This window comes from Condylura cristata, unplaced genomic scaffold (assembly GCF_000260355.1).
Source record: "Condylura cristata isolate star-nosed mole 26May11 unplaced genomic scaffold, ConCri1.0 scaffold00002, whole genome shotgun sequence".
NCBI classification, from domain to species: domain Eukaryota; kingdom Metazoa; phylum Chordata; class Mammalia; order Eulipotyphla; family Talpidae; genus Condylura; species Condylura cristata.
This window is the reverse complement of record NW_004567103.1, coordinates 23,793,371-23,817,056: the sequence shown is the minus strand read 5'-3', so window position 1 is coordinate 23,817,056 and position 23,686 is coordinate 23,793,371. Positions and strand designations below refer to the sequence as shown.

The 23,686-nt window shown below is 37.9% G+C and overlaps 1 protein-coding gene across 1 annotated transcript in view; it reads right to left on the bottom strand.

Moving 5' to 3' along the window:
* The window catches only part of RAPH1 (Ras association (RalGDS/AF-6) and pleckstrin homology domains 1), a 50,044-nt gene that overhangs the window by 4,164 nt on the left and 22,194 nt on the right, over positions 1-23,686 (bottom strand). Inside the window, exons 4-13 of the mRNA XM_012725298.1 lie at positions 18,633-18,710; positions 18,056-18,215; positions 16,323-16,444; positions 14,928-14,993; positions 13,385-13,528; positions 12,239-12,349; positions 6,938-7,036; positions 5,566-5,686; positions 2,563-2,705; positions 10-120 (exon numbers count right to left, since the gene is read on the bottom strand). Coding sequence (XP_012580752.1) covers positions 10-120; positions 2,563-2,705; positions 5,566-5,686; positions 6,938-7,036; positions 12,239-12,349; positions 13,385-13,528; positions 14,928-14,993; positions 16,323-16,444; positions 18,056-18,215; positions 18,633-18,710 — 1,155 coding nt within the window. The remainder of the gene's footprint in view (positions 1-9; positions 121-2,562; positions 2,706-5,565; positions 5,687-6,937; positions 7,037-12,238; positions 12,350-13,384; positions 13,529-14,927; positions 14,994-16,322; positions 16,445-18,055; positions 18,216-18,632; positions 18,711-23,686) is intronic.

Here is a 23,686-nt window from a genome sequence, read left to right as displayed (position 1 = left end):
GGGTGGGGGAGGCAGTGGTGGGGAAGGCTGTGAGGCAGTGTAGGGAGTGACTATCTTAGGTTGTGGGGACAGAGGGGGCATAAGTGAAGTGTAGGGTCGATTCACAGATTCCGTTCTGGCCTAAAGAGAGTATAACATGGAGGGGGAGAGAAAAACATAACACCAATTACAGAAGTAAGCTCTGGGCAAAACTAAAAAGCAAGAAATCTGAAAGGGACATGCATAAAAGGATGCAAGAGTTGGTGATCACAAAGAAAGACAATATCAGGCAGGCCAAATCTGATCCCTGGACAAGGCAGAGAGGACATTACCCAACGAGCTTCTTAAACAGCCAGGCTGCCTAACCATCCGGGGAATGCTCTTGCTGCAAAAGCCATGAGTGGCGGTGGGCTGTCAGCTGTCTGCCCTCTGGCTTTCATCGCCCCACCCTGGACTCTGGCAGGGGAGATGTGATGACTGGAATTCACCTTTCAGTCCACGACGGCACCCACATCAGCAGGTGCCTTTACTGGGCTAGGAGAGCTGCTGGAGGGCGCCCGAGGAGTGAGGATGTCTTTCTGATGCTAGCAAGCGGACACGTGAGAGTATGAGAATGTTGAGCAGGCGTGCGTGCAGTTACACAGCAATGAATGAGCTTGACACACACACTCGTGTTCATGTGAGACACTTGCATCCAACATGCACAGGAGAAGTCCAGCAATGCAGGTAAAGGGGGGGGCATTCTTTACATTTGTTTTACTGGAAAATACATAAAGAAATGCTTCATGAACATTACAGCAAAAGAGCATACAAAATACCAGAAAATGCCAGAGGAAAATGAAAGAAAACTTTGCGGACGCCCAGAGTAAATAAATGTATCAAGAGATGGGAGCCAGAGCTTTAAACAAACTGCTGCTGTGCCCATCTGGACACCTCATACTGCACGTAACTGCCACAGATGGTCACTGATTTCATGGAGACACTCATGCATGTATGTTAAGCACTTTTGAAAAGAGCAATAAAAGGACCCTTGGTTTAATAATGTTGGGCACATCTTTTAGGCTCTTTGAACAAGCGGTGGACCCAGATAAACAGCCGTTTCCCATTTAGGAGTGACATCTCGTCCGCAGTGAAATGCTACAGTTAGTAGACTACAGGGCTCATCACAGGACTGAGCTTTACTGCTCATCAAGACACTCACATTTCTTTAAAAATGGCACACCAACGTATGGCATTAGTTTGCAAAATATGGCTATGAGTCACCCAGGTTAATGTGTTTCCAAAGAACAGCCCCCAACCTTAACTTGACCCTGTCTTGGCTGCTGCAGGGGTGTAGACCTTAGCTGTGCGGGCCTTCTCATGTGGCTCCTGAGACTGAGATAACAGGAGAAGAAACACACAGGGGTCACGACTCACACAAGGCCCAGGTGCTTGGCAGGGACGCGCTCTCCGAAACCACAGTCGGGCCGTGGAGCAGGTAGGCCTCTGCTTTCCTTAGCCTTTCTCCTAACGTTTGGGCAGTTTATAATTTTAAGTGCACATGGATAACAACATTAACAATTTAACAAGGTAAAGGACTTTTCTTTGGATACCTGAATTGTGAAAACCTGCTTTCTACAATATATACAGAAGTTACTGGCACCAGGAAGGGCTATTCCGTCCACATCGATTGGAGAGGGGCAAGGAAAAGTGAATTATCTCATAAAAGTCTGAGCCTTCGATAAGGGTATTAAAATGTTGGGTTCTGAAAATTTAGGTCCTTAGGGCCAATTCTTAAGTATTTCCTTCTAAGAGAAAGTGCTTTATCCCCAGTTGGCTATTAGTACCTTCAACATAGACAAATAATGGAATAAACATGAGGGAAATAGCCATTAGTTCTCATTGGTGAGTGTTCCAATTTAAATGACTCAGACCAAAAGAATATGGGGTGAAAGCAAAGTGGCCAGGCCAGCCTCCTCAGAAAGGCCACTGAGACCTTCCCATGCAGAGGGGGAATATACCTGGGACACACACCCTTGCCTGCATAACAGCCGAGGCAGTGCGCTCCAGTATCTTCCAACTACACTGAGGAACTTATTTTTCTATATAGAGAGAGTCATATAACTACTCGTTCTTAGTGGTTACAGAATGGGCTCAGGCCCAGAATTTTTAAAGTTATTAATTGGAACTTAATCTTCCACATAAATAATAATTTGAGAAAAGGTACCAACCACAGAGCAATGTCATAAAGCATACAAGAAAGATAAAGGGATGAGTAAAACAACAATGAATAAAACAACCGTAAGCAGCTTTTCTGGAATAAATTTAGGGCACTGGCACTAGATGGTGTTGCTTCCTCCAAGTTAATTAAGAGTGGAAAAGGAGGACTCTGTTCTCTCTCAAAATCTACAGTCACTGATAAAAGGCATTAAAAGGCCAGAGCCATTAGAACCAACTCACGAAATAATCATTTCTGAGTGGAAGCGAACCCAAAAAGTTGAAAATAGGTCCAAGAAAGAGTCCTAATAAAGGAGTAAAAGGGCAACCAAGGAAATCTATGAAATGCCACTGATTTTTCAATGTACATTAATACAAGTGTGCTACCTTGCTGGACTCTTCCAACTGAGTGCCTCGTCTCCAAGCTTCGGAGAAGATCGAGCTGACGACACTCTGAGAGCGGACATGTCCTGCTGGCTGGGTGTCAGAAACTCCACTATCAGACTGATTAGAATGATTGGACTGAGACTCTGTGTAAAGAATCATTTCAAAAAAATAGGAGTAAATAAATATTCTGGCAGCATAAATAACTTAGACAGTGTTTTACACAAAACCAGATGCAACAAGTAAATTTTACTCATTTCACATAAACACAGCCAGTATTTTCCACTAGAAAACTTACTTTAAGGCAAAAAAGGAAATATTGATGCCTTTAAGTAATTCACTATGAGAATGGCAACTATAGCAAAAGGGCCATTTCATTAATGTTACTGGTGTCCTGACAATCTGTGTTGTAAGAAATAAACTCCTAATAAGGAGAAGTAATGAACCTCCAAAAGAAGAGTGACTCCTTCCTCCCCCTCGACCCCCCAAATCTGTCTTCATTACATAGTGGATCAATCTTTTCAGCATGTTCCTGGCTTCAAACTATGACACAGTTCTCACTTATGAATTCAGGTGTTCATATAATGGTAACTTCCTGTTCCCCAGCAATTAAGTTATATAGAATCTGATCCCCAAGTGAGCAGTAGTTTTCCTAAGTACTCATGTGCTGTCATCACAAGGCAGCAAACATGCTGTTGCCTGGCTCTTGGACAGGAACAAAATCATCTTCAAGGGGCCTGGGAGGACTGTGGATACAGCAAGCTCTGACATCCGGCGGAGGGAGGGAAGAACTGGAAGACCACTACACTCCCAAGGCAGGTAAAATAAAAGTGGGTAGCACCTAACCCAACTCCTGCATCACAGGTGAAGATGCAAATGTCAAAGCGAGTCACATCCGATCACACAGTGACAACTGGATATTGTGAGGCTGTAAGTCAAGTTACCCAAAGTGGTGCCAAGTCACAGAACTCCGCTATAAAGCTAGCACGATATTCTCAAGGCAAACAGTATGAGCAGTGTAAGATAAACCCACACTGTCTTTCTTGCTCTGTCTTTCATTTAGTTGTGTAGTTTTTTATTTCTTAAAAGTTACAACTTTGCTAACCTCATATATATCATCCCTATTTAATTAATATCTAGGTCAGCGGCTAGCACCGCAAATCTTTGTGCTCTCTTGAGTGTGAGTGGATATGATTTTATAACTTACCTGAAAAGAAAGCCACAGTGGCAATGCGAACTCAGAAAATGCCAGAGTGGGGAAGGCACCATACCGCTTCATGAAATAATCTCCATAAACTTGTACAAATAAAAGCCAAGCATCTTCTTTTAATTTTGACCCTCATTTCTTTTTCTAAAATCCTACTTGCAACACATTCTTACCCTGCCTTCCCTAATCATAGTCTTGAAGGGTTCTCCCCCCCACCCCCATTTTAATGAAAGAATGTTTTTTGTTTGCTTGGTAGATTAACAACCACATTGTAATGTTAGAACAGTTCCTCTATATGGGACACTTACTTTCCTTCATTATTAAAGTTACATTACTATGCTGCCCTTTCTCACAACTAAGGAGTTGATGTTGACACATTACATTTATTCAGATTGCAACAGCTTTTCCTTCCTCTGATCGAGGGCCCCACACTACAGTTAGTCATGTCTATTATGAGTTTAAGAATTCCTTGTGAGAATTTTGAATGTATGGTGTTTTCCTCTTGATTAGACTGCGCATATAGGGTTTGCAGAAGACCTAAAAGGAAATGCTCACCTCCTTGTATCAAGGGCTACTGATTTTGACCTTGATCACTTGGCTGAGGTGTTGTCAGATTTCTTCATGTGAAGTTACCTGCCCTCCACACCCCCTGTATTTCTTGGAAGGAAATCACTCTGCAGTCTACACTTAAGGAAAGGAGGAAGAAGGTTAGTTCTACCTCCTTGAGGGTAGTGGCCACATCAATCATTGAGAAATCTTCTGTATAGGGAGGTTGTCACTTCTCCATTCGAGAATTTATTTGTATCTGTATGGACCAATATAATTATATTTCTCTTACAATTTGATTTATAATCCTATAGTATTTTGATTTGTTGCTTAGATTGTAATAGCTATGGACACTGGTCTCAGGTTGGTTCCTGTCTCTGTTTGAATACTTCCACTGTTGTGTTTCTATGAGCATTTCCTTCATCCCTTGCATCAAGATGCTCTAGGCTCATCTGATAAATTCTATGCCATAGCCTTTGAATTAGCCATTTCCCAAAGAGCCTTTTTTTTTTTTTGGTTGGGGGTGGGGTGGGGTAGGGTGGGAAAGAGGAAGAATGGTATTAGAAACCAAGTTCAGGTATTGAATATTCTCATTCTTTCAAAACATTACATATATAGACACACATACACATATATGTACAGTAACCCATATATCTATATACTCTGAATTTGCTTTCACTTAGAGATTAAATCAAGTGACAACTTTTTATTAAACAGCTTTTAATTATTTTTTCGTGTGATGTTAAAAAAAAAAAACCTGCTTTCATATCACACAACTCTCATTTATGGAACAGATTGACGGGAAAGAAACATTTAGTATGTGATCAAGCAGACTTTGCTTAAGGGCTATGGGAAATGAAGATAAGCACCTCTTCTGTATCACTGATTTCCTTTGAAATTTTAAAAAGTCTGATGACTATGATATTGAACCGGTTCTAGTTATTTTTCACTCTACTGAAATGTCAGGAAATCTGAGGTTTCAAGATGGATTCTGAATATAGAGTATCCAACTTTCTATCCTCAATTAATGTATCAATACTTGAGTTTTAAATAAACTATATACCAAAACTCCTGACTTTAAACTATATCTACCAGTTTCCTGTTTCAAATATACTAGTAAACTAGGCCTGGCTGCTACTGCTCCATCTATCAGCAACTTTAAAAAAAGCACAAAATATATCCACTAACTAATTTAGAAATCAGATACAGCTGCAGTTTTTATACAAAATAGTGTTCTGGGTATTTTAAACTACCTGGGATGCTGGAAGAACTGGATCCTGATTTAATGCTGGAGCTGGATAAGGAAGTCCAATCATAAGCTGATTCTGTCCTCTTCAAGGCTTCTTGATAGTTCACGTAGAGCTGTTTCCCATACTAAACAGAAGGCAGTGACATCTGAACTTTACTGGGTATGTATAGATGGATGAGGTAAGAAAGGGGGACACATTTCTGTTTACTGACTCATAGTTCATATTAAAAATGGTAATATTTCAAAAACTCTCAATACCAGTAAGTTATAATGTATTCTTATTTTTCCTCATTTTTACAAAGGTAGCAGGTAGTTAACACTGTTCCTTCCTATCTACAGAGATATTTTTTCAGTTATTTCTAAAGCAAATTGGATTTTATAGCTATAAGATTTTACTTTCAGTTATTTAGAAGGCATAAATATTCCTTCAATTATTATATATATTCATCTTTAAGTTTCCCTTTTAAAAAAAATTTCAGGTTCTTATTTCAAATGCACAGCAAAATTGAGAACATGGTACAGAGTTCCCATAATCCCCAAGCCCTGCACATGCACAACCTCTCCCATTATCAACACTCCCCACCAGAGTGGTGCATTTGTTGCATTCACTCAAAGCCAAACATCTACCTTAGGTTCACTCCTGGCGACCGACCCACAATCAATGGGTGTAGACAAATGTATGATATGTATTGACCATTATGTTATCATACAGATTATAAATGTTGTCAGTGCAAAAAATGCCTCTGTTATGCCACCCATTTATCCCTCCCTTATCCAAAGCAATTTAGCTTACAAAATTTTTCCTTTGCTAAGGCTAACCTCTGCCATATGTCACATATATATTTTGCATTCTCCAAAACAAAAATGAATTGCTTTGATAAAGTACTATTTTCAACAACAGTATTATTTCATAGAAGTAAACTTATAATTACCCTCATCACCAAGGAGAAAAAAAAGACTTAAAATATGAATGTTAGGGGCCCTCCCTGGTGGCGCAGCAGGTTAAAGCACAGCACTAAGAAGCTTAAGCCACTTCCGCATGAGTTCGATTCCCGCCTGTCCCGGAGGAGATCCACATGGCGAGGCAGACTTCTCCTGACCCGCCCACTACTTCCCTCAGCAGTGTACTTCATCGATCTGCCTGTTCTGCTCCCCACTCTGTCTCTGGTGAATCCTCTCACCCTCCGCATCTCTGGCCTATAACCCCAGTTCTATATGAATAAATAAATCTTTAAAAAACAAAAATTAAAAAAAAAAAAGAATGTTAGGCCTGCATAACTGGACCTTGGCAAAATCATGAACATGAAGGAATCAGAATAACTGTCACAAGTAAAGCCTTATCATTAGGTACCTCATCACATCAAAAGAAAATCTACCTTTGCAATGCGGATACCATTAATCCACTGGTGCAGGGTCCTCACATCATCACAACAAAGGTACTTGATGTACTGAGATTTCTTCTGGATCTGTGGGTGCTGCAAGATTAAAGGCAAGAAATAGCTAAGCACCCTGGAGAACAGAAAAACCCACCTCTATCAAAGCTTAGCCATATCTGGACAAGTTAGTTATGGGCCATCAGTTAATGATCAAAACTAATTTATATCTGTTCTATGTCCATAAGACTAGACTAAATGGTCCCTGAGTATTTGTACAATAGAAACAAGAAAGGAGCTTATATTTAATTTTAGGTCAAGATGTCCAAATTAAACAGAAATATTTAATTCTGCACATCATGGGAAATCTGCAAATATCCTTCCACATTTCAAAGAAACAAAGTCCATCAAAGTTAACAAAGTGAGTAGGATTCTTAATCTCTAAGACTACGGAAAGGGAAGAGAGTATTAGGTTTTCATTCAAACAGACTGAAGGGTTCGGAAGACTTCCAATGGCAGCCTTCAGTGACGCCACCAGGCTGAGCAGTGGGCACAGCCCCAGGCGGTGGGCAACGGTGGGACTGGGCGCCTCTCAGGTGCCTCTACTGGCAGTGGGTCCTCCAGGGAACCGACAGCTTTTCTGCAAGAAGAGATTAGGTTTTACAACCCAATGTACTTCAAAGCTGAGGCTCGGGTGAGGATTGACTTGAACTGACCGCAAAGTGGGGACTGGTTGAACAACTGTATTTCAACTCTTCTAGGTCATAACCACTTGTGCCCTAGGAAGAAACCTCTAGTTCATACTTGGCTCTGGATATACTACTTCTCTTTCCAGTTATTCTGAGTGGGGAAAAAAATCCATAATTGTATTTTATTTGGAGAAATATTTAATGTTCACTACAAGAACAACATCTTAAATACCTCCCTCCTCCCCACATTGACGATTCCTAGAGAAAGCAAAATCAAATGATCACATAACCATGAGTAGTTAGCAAGGGACTATGAAGAAGGAATCAATGAGAAAAAAAAATTATACCAATCAATATCTTGAATTTTTAAATTAAAAAATTTTTAAGTGTAGCTAGGTAAAAAGTTGCAACAAATACCTGCTCACAAAAACAGGTACAATCACTGTGAGCAGCTCAGAGTTTGAATACAGCATTTAAAAAACTTCACTTAAAAACAGCTTAGACAACTCATAATATGCTCATGGGTTATCAGGATTATGGTTTAGGAAAAAACACAAAAATTATTTCTGGAGCAGATGAAAACTTGTCCTTTCAACGTGGACACAGTGCCCTCTGATGTGGCTAAAGCAGTGCAGGGAAGCTCAAACAAAGCATGTTCTGTCCCACCTTTAAAAATAATATTCTCGGCCCTCCCTGGTGGCGCAGCGGGTTAAAGCACAGCACTGAGAATCTAAAGCCGCTACCACATGAGTTCGATTCCCGTCTGCCCTGGAGGTGACCACATGGTGTGGCAGACCTCTCCTCGCCCGCTGCTCCCCTCAGCAGCGTACTTCGTCGATCTGCCTTTTCTGTTCCCCACTCTGTCTCTGGTGAAGCCTCTTTCTGCCTGGAGCCTCTGGCCTGTACCCCAGTTCTGTATGCACAAATAAATAAATTAAAAAAAAAAAATTAGGCACTTGGGCCTCATTTAAAAAAAAAAAATAATATTCTCATACAACTGAGATGTGGAAATGAACAAAATGATGTAAAAATTAACTATTATATCATTAAAAAATAGTATTCTCAAACTTATTTTTTTTACTGATTTTAGGCCCCCCCCCCCAATTACATTGAGTTGCCGAATGATTACATGACTAATTTTGGGAGTGCGCCTTCACAAGTGCTCTCTGAAGCCACAGGGCTAGTGTCCTGTCACCTCCTTGCCCCCAACCTTCTCTAGGGCCCACGCTCCTTTGGGAAGCAGTCTATAAAGCCTATTCTTCAGAATGTAGAACTATCTTTACTGCACTTTCCCAGTATGGTTAATTACATTCCATGAATTAATGTAACCATCCCATTATCTTTCATTTTCTGACTTATTTCACTTAGTATAATAACCTCAAGACCCATCCATTTTGTTCTAAAAGGCACTATTTCATCTTTTCAAATAACTGAGTATGGAGCATGTAAGCCACAATTTCTCTATCCAGCTGGGTGTTTAGGCTCGTCTTTTGTAAATGCTGCTGCTATAAACACAGGTGTGCACAAATCCCTTCGTAACATACTCATTGGGTATAAATACTTAACCAGTGTTACTGCTGGGTCATAAGGATTTCCATTTTTTGTTTTTTTATTTAAGGAATTTCCATATTTTTCAGAGGCTGCATCGAATCACATTCCGACTAACAGTGGATGAGTGCTCCTTTTCACCACATCCTTGCCAACATTTTTTGTTTCCTGTCTTTCTTTACAGTGGTCTTTCTCACAGGTGTGGGGTGACAGCTCATCGTGATTCTAACTTGCACTTCCTTTATACTAAGTGATGTTGAGTGATGTTTCATGTGCCTGTATTACACCTACTGTGGAAAAGTATCTAGTTAGGCCTTCTGCCCAATTGTTGTTGCTACTGAGTTGTATGAGCACTGTTTATTTTTTGGAAATTATGTGTGATGTGCAAATGTCTCCTCCCAGTCCAGAGGCTGCTTGTTGTTTTTGTGGTGGTTTCTTTTGTAGTACAAAAGTGATGTAGCCCCCATCAAGTTGAAGAGCTTATATATAGCAAAAGAGACATTACAAAAAACAGACATCCCACTGACTGGGAAAAAATTTTCTCACACAAAACTAGTGATAAAGGATTGACCACAAAGATATACAAAGAACTGATGAAACTCAACAAAAATAAACAACTCCATCAAAAAATGGGCAGAAGAGCTAAAAAGACACTTCTCCAAAGAGGAAATGCGGATGGCCAACAAGCATATGAAAAAATGTTCAACATCACTTGTAATAAGGGAGAAGCAAATTAAAACCACAATGAGATACCACCTCACCCTAGTGAGAATGGCACATCTTAAAACAACTAGCAACAACAAATGTTGGTGAGGAGGTAGAGAAAAAGGAACTCCCCTGCACTGCTGGTGGGAACACAAACTAGTATAACCACTATGGAAAACTGGAGGTTCCTCAAACTGCTAAACATGGAGCTTCCCTACAACCCAGCAATCCCACTCCTAGGTATCTATCCAAGACACAAAAACACTGATTCGAAAAGACACCTGCACCCCCATGTTTACTGCTATTTTATTTACAACTGGAAAGACATGGAAACAGCCCAAATGCCCAAAAGTGGATGGCTGGATTAAAAAGATGTGGTATACAAAGACATTTTGTGGGGTGGAGTGGGGAATGGGATCAAAAATGGGGGGGGGGCTGGGAAGTTCACGGGACTATGGTGATGGCACACGGGTGACTCGGTGATGGGAAACCCACGGAGATTACAATTGAGATGAAAAAAAAAATGTACAAAATGATGTAAAAATAAACTACTATATTATTGAAAAAAAAGATGTGGTACATATACACAATGGAATACTCAGCAACTGAAATAAAAAATAAACACATGCCTTTTGCAGCAACATGGATGGAGCTGGAAAAGATCATGCTTAATGAGATAAGCCAGAAAGAAAAGGAAAAACACCAGGTGGTCTCACTCAGAGGAGTATAACGGACCAGGTGAGAAAATAATAATGAACAGCCATATACCAGAGACATATTATGGGTGTGGAGTGGGGAATGGGATCAAAAACGGTTGGGGAGGGAAGTGCACTGGACTATGGTGATGGCATATGGGTGATTTGGTGATGGGAAGCCCCCGGGGATTACAACGGAGATGGGAAAATGCACAAAATGATGTAAAAGTAAACTATTATATTATTTTTTTTTAAAAAGTGATGTAAGTCCTATTTATTTTTGTCCTTTTTCCTTGCTAGTGGAGTTACAGCTCCAAATATATCTCTGCGGTTTATGTCTGGGATTGTGTATTATTATCACCGATGTTTCCTTTTATGTATTTTAAGGTTTCAAACCTTATATCCATCTTTCATCCATTTTGAATTAAGTTTTGTGTACAGAGGTAATGAGCCAGTTTCATTTTTTGCATGCTGCTGTTCAAGCTGTATCTTACATGCTTTTGTTTTCTAGCAACTCTTCATATTATCTTTTCCCTGTGATAATTAAATGCTGTATCTAGGTAGGTCATTTTGCATTTAGAAATTTGGGTGTTCTGTTTTGGACACTGTCATTAGTTCTTTTCTTAGACTTGGAACCTTCTCAGCCATTATTTCTTTGAATTAGATTTGTGCTCCCGTCTCTCCTCGCTTGTATGGATGCCCACTCTCCTTCTGCTTCCTCTTCTCATAGTCTGATGACTTGTATAATTTCTTCATTTTTTTCCTGAATCTTTCTCCTCTCCCACTTATTTGAACATTTTTATCTTCTATGACTAGAATTTTTCATCAGCAACATTAAAAGTCCATCTTCTAAGTTCTTCGTGGCTTTTTTCAGTTCCTACATCATATTCTTCAATACATCATTTCTATTTTATTCATTTTTAAAAATAGCTTCAATTTCTATTTCTTTGGTGAGTTCCTTTTGCTCCCAGGTATCTCTTTTGGCATCTGAACTTGCCTATGTTTGATCATCTCAAACTTTGTAGAATAGTTTCATGATTACTCTTCTGAACTCTGTTGGCGCCTCCAATCTGGTGTCATAAGATTTGGGTCATAGCCTCAACAGTTTTCTGTACTGCACCGCCTGAGTCGTGCCTTCTTTCACAGACCTTTATCCCTCCTCTTCAACAGCTGGCACAGTGGCCTGCATTTTTATTTGGTTTTCTTGTTTAGCATGATGGTGGGAAGGAGTGGGAGCCCAGCTGAGTAAGTGTTCACAGTCGTGGGTGGGTAGAGTACATGAGGGCTGGGAAGCTTACACCACTGCCTCTCTCTCTGCAGTCAGGACAAGCTTCTCTGTGCCCAGAGCCTGCTTAGCAGATCCTGATCTCAGTATTGCAGGGCTGTGTGGTTTGCAGATTTCCATCTGGGTCAGCAGAAAAGGGTGGGGGAACAGTCCTTTGCTGTTGCATACACTATAACCCAGACAGACTCTTGGGGCCATCATCTGTCCTAGGGCTCCGAGATCAGTGTTATTTCATATTCACTGCAGCAGCTCCTGTACCCATCTGGGTACACCAGAGCTTTCACCTCCCCAAGAGTTTGTCTACCAAGAATGGCTGTCACTGTCTAAAGCTCCCCTCCCACTCTAACATCAATTAAAACTCTAGTAAGAGGCACATGTTTACCTTTAGCACCAGACAATAGTCTGTAGGTGCTTTGTATTTGTTCCGATAGTCCTGTCCATAATAAACATTGACATGATCCAGTTGGAGAAAGCACACTAGGTCCCGAGAGACCTAAGAAAAAACACCCAGAAGACTGAATTAACAATAATGTGTAAACAAGCAAATATCCTTAACCGAAAATCAAAACTTAAGAAAGTAGAAATTACTGCTATTTTGCAGAAGACAATGCAGTTAGATTCTGTTTCTTCTTTAATCTGTGATGCAATGAAAACAGACAGCCCATTTCACTTATTGTCATTCACACTGAACACTGACATGCTTGGAAAGCCTAACATTTGAAAAAGCCTCTAAATATAGTATTGTATATTAAATACAATACAGTATAACAAATCTTTCTGTAAAGAATAAAAAAAATATATAGTTTAGTACCTGTAACATAAGTGTCAAGTCAGTTTCCTCATCAAGTAAATAGGGGCAACAACATATATTTCTCAAGATGGTGGTAAAGAGCAAATGAGATCAAACTGTAAAGGGCTTTAAAACTGAGCTGGCAGCCAGTAAGCTCAGAAATGACAGCTACCAAGGGAACCCTCAACCAGCCTCCCTGGTTATATAGAGGTTAAGCCTCAGTTCTATGACCATGATGGCCTGAGTTCAATCCCCAGCCTGGGAGTGACCCACGTGGCGCAGCAGACCTCTCCTGTCTCGCCTGCTGCTCCCTTCAGCAGAGTACGTCAGTAGTTCTGCCTGTTCTGCTCCCCACTCATCTCTGGTGAAGCCTCTCACCCTTCTCCCCCCAGATCTCCAGCCTGCACCCCAGTTCTTCACACAAAAATAAATAAAACAAAAAACCAGATTTATGTTACTCAAGGAAGGCTGAAGTGCCTATAATTCCAGAAAGCTCTCCAAACGTAAGCAAAAATTATTCTAGAAGTTTCAAAAATTATACAAGCATGATTTCAAAATGAGCCCAGCTAAAGACCAGAGTGACTTGTCAGGTTTTCTCTTCTTTAGATCAGTAAGGAAAGTGTGTCTCCCTCAAGTGCAAACAAATCAGAGCCTACTTTCACCTTGTCAGCACCCTCACTACAGATGAAAATCAGTTAGCAGCAAGAAAAAGCTCACAAGTCAACTAAAGAGACACACCTTTGCTTTTCCTTTAGGGACATAATAGATACCAGATGCTCGCAAGAGAAAATAGCGCTTTTTCCAGGACTTCTTGCCATCATCTTTCAACCAAAGAACTCCTTCAATTTCTGGCACAGTAACAGAACTTCCACAAAAGCATTCCTAAAAGAAGATGATAATTAGGAAAGACATGTCCTTGGGTTCTCAGGACAAGGCTGTGTTTATTTACCCTGGTGAAATGCAAGACACTGTAATTAAACCAGAAAAGCTTAGCATTGATGCTGCTAACTTTACTTCAATTAGAAACTTCTCTTCTAAACAATATGTATTTATTTCAAAACTACTATGACAATTCTAAAATATTTATAGGGCAAAAAACCCAGGCATAAACTTTTACCTAACAGTGTTGTGAATTAAGTTGAAATGTCAACTGAGCTACATTTGTAAAGAGGTAACATATTACTTTTTCTCCAAATTAACACATTTGGATTAGCTTTCATGCTGAATAGGAGCATTTATGTTTCTTAAAAGCAACATGTTAACTGAATGACCTGGTTACAATTTTAAAACTGTATGACTGTTATACAGAGGGCATTTACTTTTTAATACTTAACACTAAGTTGAAAGAAATGTAAACAAACTCAAAATTTTCTTTTTTAAAATTCTGTTTATTGAAGTAATGATGATTTACAACACTGTATTACTGTGTGTTTTAGGTGTAAAGGTTCACACTTAAAGGATTTTTTGAAATTGTCGCTACTGTCACTACAGATGCCTAAATGTGTTCAAGATTCAAACATACAAACTTACTGGACTTTAGTTCTCTGACATTAGCAAAAACCAATTTTTTTTGGTTTAAATTGTTATTATTACTCCTCAAAATAAGGAGATATTTAAAATAATAATTATAATTGAAAATATTGTTTGAGTCATTTAAGACTAAGTCTTGAAGTACTTTATAAACAGCTAATTCTAACTCTGCTTGATGTTTTTCCTCTGCTGAGCAAAGCACACTCACACTCTCCACTGGCCAGCCTTCTCTCCCACTATCAGCCCCTAAAACCCCACTGAGGCGCACTCTCTGGTGGTACAGCAGGTTAAAGCACAGCACTAAGAAGCTAAAGTCACTTCAGCATGAGTTTGATCCCCATCTGCCCCGGAGGAGACCACATGCCGCAGCAGACCTCTCCTGACCTGCCCGCTGCTCTCCTCAGCAGTGTACTTCATCAGTCTGCCTTTTCTGCTCCCCGCTCTGTCTCTGGTGAATCCTCTCTCCTCCCCTGCACCTCTGGCCTGTACCCCAGTTCTGTATGCATACATAAATAAATCTTAAAAAAAAAAAAAAAAAAACCCATACTGGGATCTGAAGTCCTCTCAGTAATTGCTTGACTAAATACTTACTTTTGTTTCTTCAGTGGCCGAACATTCAAACCGTTGAACCAGCAATGGATGGAACACAGGTTTCTCTAGTTACAAGTGTAATTACAAATACAGAGCACTGACATGCTTCCAGAAGGTGCTAACTACTATAGTATCTAACGTGAAGAGAAGGAATCCATACCTCCAACAGCACTTCTTTGTTTCTATCTGCCATCTCAACAGTTTCCTTTTTCCCCAGGAGATAATTCTGAAAAAATAAATAATTGAAGGTTAAAGGATAATCCCATTCAAATATTCTCTAGGTGCAGATACATGTATGATTTTAACTGAAAACACAGCAAATCTCTGTCAATTTCTGCCTGTACAGAGTGAGGTATTGTATGTCCTTGAAAAGAAACTGCATGGAATTCATCACTAAAAAGCTTAATAATGGCCTCCTCTTTGTGTTATCCATTTGTCTTGAATTATTCCACATAGACCTCATAGCCCTCCTCCAAATCTTGAGGTGATATTACATGCAACAGCTGGCAAATATCCTTTAGTATATTAATGAAAGCTGTACTTACATAACCTAAACCTATTAAGTGCCTAAGCAGACTTTTTTTTTCTTTTACAGATTTATTATTTATGCATATAAGAGCAGGGGTGTAGGCCAGAGATGTAGGGGGTGAGAGGAATGCACCAGAGTGGGGAGCAGAACAGGCAGAATGACTAAAGTACACTGCTGAGGGGAGCAGTGGGAGGGTCATGAGAGGTCTGCTACGCCATGTGCGTCACCTCCCTGGCCGGGATCAAACTCATTCTGCATGGCTGTTGATAGTTCCACAGTGCTGCATCTTAACCCCTTGTGCCACCAGGGAGACAAATTTTGTTAATGCTGAGTTTAACTGAACCAGATACATGAGTTCTAAATATTAGACTAGTAACCATTTTTTCCCCACCATCACCCATACAAAGGTCTGCTGACATTCCCAAATATGTATCTTTCAATAACAACATCCAAAAATGATGGATCATGGTTAAGCCATTTCAAGGACAACCATTCAGTATCTTTCTTGTACCACTGCTATTCTTCTTTATGATCAGGTTGTCTTCCCTCACCTGTGCTTTTTACGAAATATTGGAATATAAGGAAATCTTATTTTGGGATAAGCAAAAATGCCAACTAAATCAAAGAATATTAAAATGTGAAACACGACTGATCAAGGTTATTTGGATTTTTAAAAAGTAACTTAAAAAAGAAATGAAAATATAGTGCCAACTGGAGAAATGGCTGGATGGATGAGAAACTCACCAAAGAAAAAGATGCGTTCAATACCAGGCTGGACTGGAGAGGAGAAACCTGGTAACTCCCTGCTTACCCAAGGTCAGCCTGTCTGGCCTGCGGCCTGGTACCTGTCTGAGGCCACACTGAGCCCCAGTAGACTTTGCCTTCAGCAGCAGCAGGTGCTCCCATGGGGTTTGCAGTCACAATGCTTCAACCAGGTAGTTGTTAGTCTTTTAATGCTATTAACTTAGCAGTAACAGGATAACATAAACATGTAAAAAGCCTGATAGCTATACATTATTCACTCACCTGTGGATTTTTGAAAAGTGCATATTTTTCTATACGCTCCATAAATATAAGCTTATTTTGGCTATCTCTTGTCCAATTAAGGAGATTTTCAACCAAGTTTTCATGGTCTTCAAAGATTCGTTCTGTCTCAGAATGAAATAGCAATTGTTTCATTAGTATTCATCAGCGGTGCATTAAAGACACGAAAACATGCTAATTTACATTAGGAACAAAGAACCTTATAATATTATCATCTTTGGCCCTAAGCAATTCTTATCTTCCCTCATTTTTCATACAAGGAAACATAATCTATTAGTGTTAAAAGTGATCTCAGTAAGGACAAAACAGGAAAGAACTAGGACGTGAGTTAGATCTTCTGTCTTGAAACACTAGTTTATATAGCCTTCAACCTTTCTCCCTTCTGCCTTAAAAAAGGCTGCATTTCATAAATTCTGGTATTAAGTACTTTCATAGTATTCATTTCTTGGCACTGTAAACTTTTCTAAGGTGAATTCATTCTTTATCTATGGGTCTTGCTTAATTTTAAACATAAATGTATTTTCTGATTTCCAAGTTCAAAATCAAAGAACATGTCCTGTATACTGAAGATATGGTTCAAAGACATAATCTGTATGTTGGTGCTTATGGCCTGGTTACATCAATTTTTGGAAGTATTCATTTCTGCTTGAAAAGAACAATTATCTCCCCATTATTAGATAGTGTTCTAAGCAGTTATCTATTATATTAAACCCTTTGTCATTTGCTTGAGTATACTGGTAACTAAAGATTCTTAGGTTAGAAGTTCTATGAAGATTGACTTGTGAATTTCTCTTGGTAGTCCTGTTAATTTTTGCTTGATATATTTTAATGCTATTAGTAGATAAATAAAATAGAAGGTGAAGGTGTGTGTTTCTCTTTATGTCTAGTAATGCATTTTGCCTAAAGTCTATTTTATCTGACATTCACATTACTTGCTTATACATTTTTAAAAACGAAATTGATTAGATTCAATAAAAGTCTAAATGATTGTTGCAAATCTTCTGTAACCATTTAGCTAATATTACCAAAGTAACTTTTTAAAAGTCTCTGAGGAACTTTTAAATAGAAAGTGCCAAATAAAAATTTAAAATCAGGGCCCTCCCTGGTGGTGCAGTTGGTTAAAGCACAGCACTAAGAAGCTAAAGCCACTTCAGCATGAGTTTGATCACCACCAGCCCTGGAGGTGATCCAGATGGCACAGCAGACCTCTCCTGACCCTCCCGCTGCTCCCCTCAGCAGTATATTTTGTCAACCTGCCTGTTCTGCTCCCCACTCCGTCTCTGGTGAATCCTCTCACCATCCCCATACCTCTGGCCTGTACCCCAGTTCTGTACGCATAAATAAATCTTTAAAAAAAATTTAAATCATGGGAAATTACGAATTAGTACATATAGTTAAAAATAAGATGTGTTTTGCTTCCCCTGAAAGTCAAATGCTGGTATAGACTTTGTTACAGATGTGAATAAATAAAATGGTCTTAGTAAATGTTAATTTACGCATTTCTTAGTCGAAAGGAAAAAAGCACCGTTACTTTATACTTTTTGTTCTAGTCATAAAAAATATGAACTGGCAATGATTTTGTATTCAAAGATAATATAAGCCAAATAACATTTCAGAAAAAACATATAAAGATGTCTAACTGTATCATATCAATATGGAAACTGTTATAATTACATAGAAATGGAAAAGTTAAGTACAAGAACTGCATTACTAACCCATCTGTAACTCAGAGATGGTCTCCACCAGTGACCAGTCTACACTGTAACCACAGTGGGATTTGTCCATCAGGCTATCCAGCACTTGTCTCACTGTTTGCCTCTCATCCACCATCATGGTTTTAGAGCTATCGTCAGACATGTGGACTCTAATCACCAGCTGTAACAGGTAAAAATGTGATGAGACACTAGCCAAGGAACAGCACTCTAGACGCTTCTTTCAATACTGCATAATTTTTGGTTTAATGTTCTTAAATATAAGTTAAAAATACACATGAGTTTATTATTCAAGAAAGATACTATAAATAAACCTCAAATAACCTACTCAATAAATTTATATCCTTTAAAAATATATAACAAAAGGTGAGACCATGTAATAAGATTGCTTGAATTTATTCTCTTATGAGAATTCAAAGCCAGTTATTCCTCTTATAATGAATTTTACCCATGCAAAATAGATTAGAAAGAAATACTCCTCTATCTACCTCTTTATAGAGATACATTACATTAAACAAGACATTTAATAAATCTGTAAAACTGACAAAAATCCCAAACCAGGAAAAAGCCCAAATATCACCTTTTTTACTTGTGCCTCTTTAATTTTCTCTAGAGCAACTCTGATCTTCTCAGCTTTCAGTTTTGCTGCCTGTTCTTCCTGTGAACACAAAGCACTTCAGATAAAATAATGCTAACTGAGAAGTTTATTTTTCAAACCTTAAGGATGTTTTTCGCATTAAATTTTATTAAGACTAATGCTTTACACAGTTATATAGAGCACATTTGAAAACATAACTTGGCATAAAGTAAGTGTATTAAAAAGAAAAAATTTTTAAATGCAGACTTGAAGATCTCTTATAAGACTAGATTCCATTTTCTACAGAAAAAGCAATCTACGGTAATTTAGTGAGTTTGATTCTGTCAAGCTGAAGCACATGAATTTTGGGTTCTGCGAAGAGGGAAACATGAGTGTATAAGGGCTACTGACCTGCTAGTTTCTTATACCTGCATAGCCATTCATTCTTAAACTGTACGACCTCTTTTGCACAGTTATATTTTGTTCTGTTACACTGAAAGCATTATCATCATTACAACAGCAAAAACACCTTCAATCTATTTCTTAACAAACACATAAAATCCTTAAAAGGAAAGAATGGAGGATATGGTCTTATTAATGTAATGATGTAAACAGAAGGCTACATATTGATATCCTAAGCTTTACACTGCTGTGGAAAACCACACAAACCCATATCTCCAGTCAGTAAACTCAAGTTTAGTTCACCTGATTCATTTGTCATTTTTTAAATGCTAATATTTATTTTCTAATTACAAAATCCAATCAGAAATCAAATGTTTAAGAACTTCCAAAATTTAGTTACAATGAGTAATAAAATTATCAAGAACTAAAACTACACTTTAAAACATTTGTCTGGTTTTTCCTAAAATAAAATATACAATTGTAATACTGGTACTTACTTGCACTTTCCAGCAATAGGCCATAGTATACTGTAGCATTAATCTCCAGTTGAAAAAAAACTCAAGTAATAAACCTTTGCCTATAAAGAATTACTTTCTAATTTTATGTGTTTGATTACTCTGTAAAACATCTAAGAAAAATAGAAGCTGCCATCTTAATAATTCTTCAATGTGCCATTAAAAAAAAAGTCTATTATATCAAACTTTATCTACTCTGGATTGTGACAAAAAAAAATCACAATCCAAGTGTTATTTCTCATTTAAAAAAAAGCTAGAGTCTGGGACAAACAACAAAATCAAAACCTCAAATCATTTAACAGATTTGTTTCCCTTCTCCTAAATTCAACTGGCTTTCTTGTTTATGAACTGTTACATATTCTATTTTATATTCTAGCTGTTTTCTCTCACTCCAACCTTAATATTTACTACTCTGTGGAATAGAGAAGAAAACAGTGGTTAGGAAAGACTGAGGGCTTGTTTGCTAGAAATCCAATCCTTTTCAATGAAAGGAGTCAGCAAATTAACATAATAACCAAGGCCTGGAAATACTATCTGTAAACCCAATTAGAAAACAAAGAACTTTAACAATGGCAGAGGCTAAAATAAGTCTTGATTCTTAAAATTATTTTATATTCTTCTGATAAGATTAAATCATCCTATCCCCCTTTATGCAAATAACAGCTATAAAATACATTGACATATTTTAACATACAAAAAATTTCCTTCTGAAGCAAGTTATAAAAGAGGAAAACTCATTAAGTTTTTAGTATTCTGGGTCTAAAGAGAAAAAAATAAGTAAACACCAAATATATTTCTGATGAGTGGTACATTGCTCTTCAGGGAATCTCATACTAACATTTTTAGTGTCTTTTATGAAGTCAGTTATTTGTTTACTTTTTGGAACGAAAAAGGGAAACAAGTTTTATGAATCAATGGCATAATGTTTTTAGGTTCTTCAGGGCTCACTTGCCACAGCTTTACATTGCTAATAAATGGCTGTATACAGTAGAAAACATAACCAGGGTACATTTTCAAGTCTCTGAATTTAAATAAAATGAGGAAAAACTGACATCTAAAATCAATTTTTGGTGTTAGGAATATAAACCTGAACTTCTAAAAGGCCAGGTTCTTTTATATTATAATTAATCTGCAGAATGGGGGTGGCAGGTGGTGAGGAGGAGCTTAGTTGTCCCCAAGCCAAAACTCAATTAAAAAATTAAAAAAGAATATTCTAGAGGATGAGAAGACAAGCCACAGACTAGGAGAAAATACTTGCAAATTATTTATCAGGCATATCTGATAAAGGCCTGTTATTCAAAGAATAACAAAGAATGCTTAAAATTCAACAAGAAATGAGCCCAATTAAAAAGTGGGCAAAAAATCTGATCAGATATCTCACTAAATAGGATACACAATGGCATATAAGCATATGAAAAGATGCCCAACACCATATGTCATTAGGGAATTGCAAATTAAAATAATGGAGATACCACTACACACTATCAAAATGGCCCAAATCCAGAACACATTTGAAAACGCCACATGATGGCAAGGATGTAGAGCAACAGAACACTTATTCATTGATGATGGGAATGCAAAATGGTACTGCCACACTGAAGACAGTGTAAAACTTACACCTTATATATACTCTTACTGTAACCACCCAGCACTCATACTACCAAAAATGAGTTCAAAACTCACCTTCACCCCCAAACCTGCACACAGATGTTTTATAGCAGTTTCATCTGTAATTGCTAAAACTTGGAAGCAGTCAAGATTATCTACTGGTGGGTGAATAAACTGTACTATATAAAGACAATGGAATATTATTCAGTGCTAAAAAGAAATCATAAATACAGATTACTAAGAAGCCAATATGAAAAGGCTACATACTATGTAATTCCACTATACGACATTCTAAAAAAGGCATGTCAAAGGAAATAGAAAAAGAGAACTAGTTGGGAGAAGTTAATAGGGAGTGATCAGGCAGAGTAGAGGACTTGGGGAAGAGCTAAAAGAATCTACATACTATCAATATAATGGTGAATACATGACATATACTTGTCCAAATCCACAGAATGTACACTAAGAGTGAACCTTAATGTAAACTATGGGATACATTATGTAAACTAGGTGATGGTGAGATGTTAACGTAGGTTCAGTCGTAAGAAATGTACCACTCGTAGGGGACGTTAATGATGGGGAAAGCTTTTATGTGTAGGGTCAGGAAAGGGGTTTCTAGGAAACCTCTATACCTTCCTCTCAATGGTGCTATGAATCTATAAACCTAATAAGCAAATCTTACATTTTCTTAAATGTAAGAATTAAAATGTTACACTGATATTGGTCATAAATACAAAAGCAGTATTTTCATATTCCTTTTATTTTAGTAAGTACTGTCAAATACAACAGAATACAGTCAGTGTTATCTTTTGAAGAAATGACCTAAGAAGTCTTAAATAACCTGTAGGATTTGCTCAAACTCCCAGATCAGTCTGTGCTTCACAGGTTAAAAGAAATAATGTTGACATTTAGGAAGAACTAAAAAACATTTGACGTATCAAATCAATTAATATACATTAAACTAATTAGATTCCCTAGCCATCAATAAGAAACTATTTTTATGTAAAGCAGCTAAGTGGGGGTTAATTTCTAAATTCAGCTTCTCTATCATTTGCTCAAAATAATACTATTGACTAACTAAATGGTCTGCATGAAATTCAAATTTTAGAGCTACGCAAAATTTATACTTCTTCAGAGGTTATTAACGAGGATAATCCAAGCAGAGTCTCAAGAGACAACTGAAACAGAAAAGACACCTCTAGCTTTTAGCAGTTTCACTCGCATCATCACTGGAGAACAACTGCAAATAAATATATATCAAATTGGAAGGTTCATAGTACTTTATGCTTCCTGTGAATAAGCTCTTCCTCAGAAAGTTTTATTTCATTTATAGTGTTTAAGCATCACCTTATCTCTTGACCATGACAACCTGAGAGAAACTGTCTTAAGTTCATCATGTTGTGCATCACAGGAAAAGCCAATACATCTCTGCTGATGTGTTTAGATTAACATAGAAGCTCCTAACAGTTTAATTCTAAAGGCAAAGCAAATCTATATTCAATAGCAGTGCAGTTCATTGAATACATGCACTCCAACTTTAATTCAAAGGGCTTTCATCACTGAATGTCACCTTTTTGTCCATGCTGACAAACTCAGGTCTCCTACCCCTTATCTCCTGACTATCCCTTTCTTCACATTGCTTGTCCCACAAACATCCCAAATGTAAGTAAAAGATACCTCAAACACGTAACAACTTAATTCTCTTAGTCTTCTTAAAAGAGCAAGAGACAACCCATTTTCTACCTGAACAACTCCAATGTGACTATCAATAACCATCAAATGTCAAGCCTCCTCAAATTTACATAACGGACAAAAACTGGGTGAAGATCTTATGATTAAATGAAAGCCAATGCTGTGGTTGCAAAGTTAGAACAGTCTCTTTGGTGTAAAAATGAGAATACTTAACAGAAAAAGCTCCAGTTGCTAAGAGATGGCTAGAGAATTCCTTCCACTGAGAAGTTAGGAAGGTTTTGTGGGTCCAAAGCAAATCTGATTGAAATTTAAGGCCTAAATAGTAGTTTCTATGGAATCAAGTTAAATTCACAGGTTATAAGAAATTATATAAATTAAAATGATTCAAAGAAAAACTGAAGTGATAGCAGTGTAATGCCACTGAAATGATCTAGCCTATAAAACTCAGAGCCAAAATAATAACAGTAACACTAGTTACTTTTCATGAAGAAATCATGAAATTAAGAACATTCTTACTGGAAACTAACATTAACTGAACACATAAAACTGCCCAACACTATGAGGTATATTAAAAGTGGTATCTCATTTAAATCACAACAGTAATGGAAGGCAAAATTATAATTATATCCACTGTACTTATTAACAGATGCCTAGGGAGACTTATTGTTCTAAGGTAAGTCACAAAGTGACTGCTTGTTCTTTCCACTATGATGCTTTGAGACTACAGGCTTGGGTTTGAATGCAGGGGGCAGAGTTTCGGCTCTCAATGAGCTTACATTTAAGAGACACAAGACAAAAACACGTGTCAGTTTGTGGTAAGTACTATGGAGATTACTAAGAAGC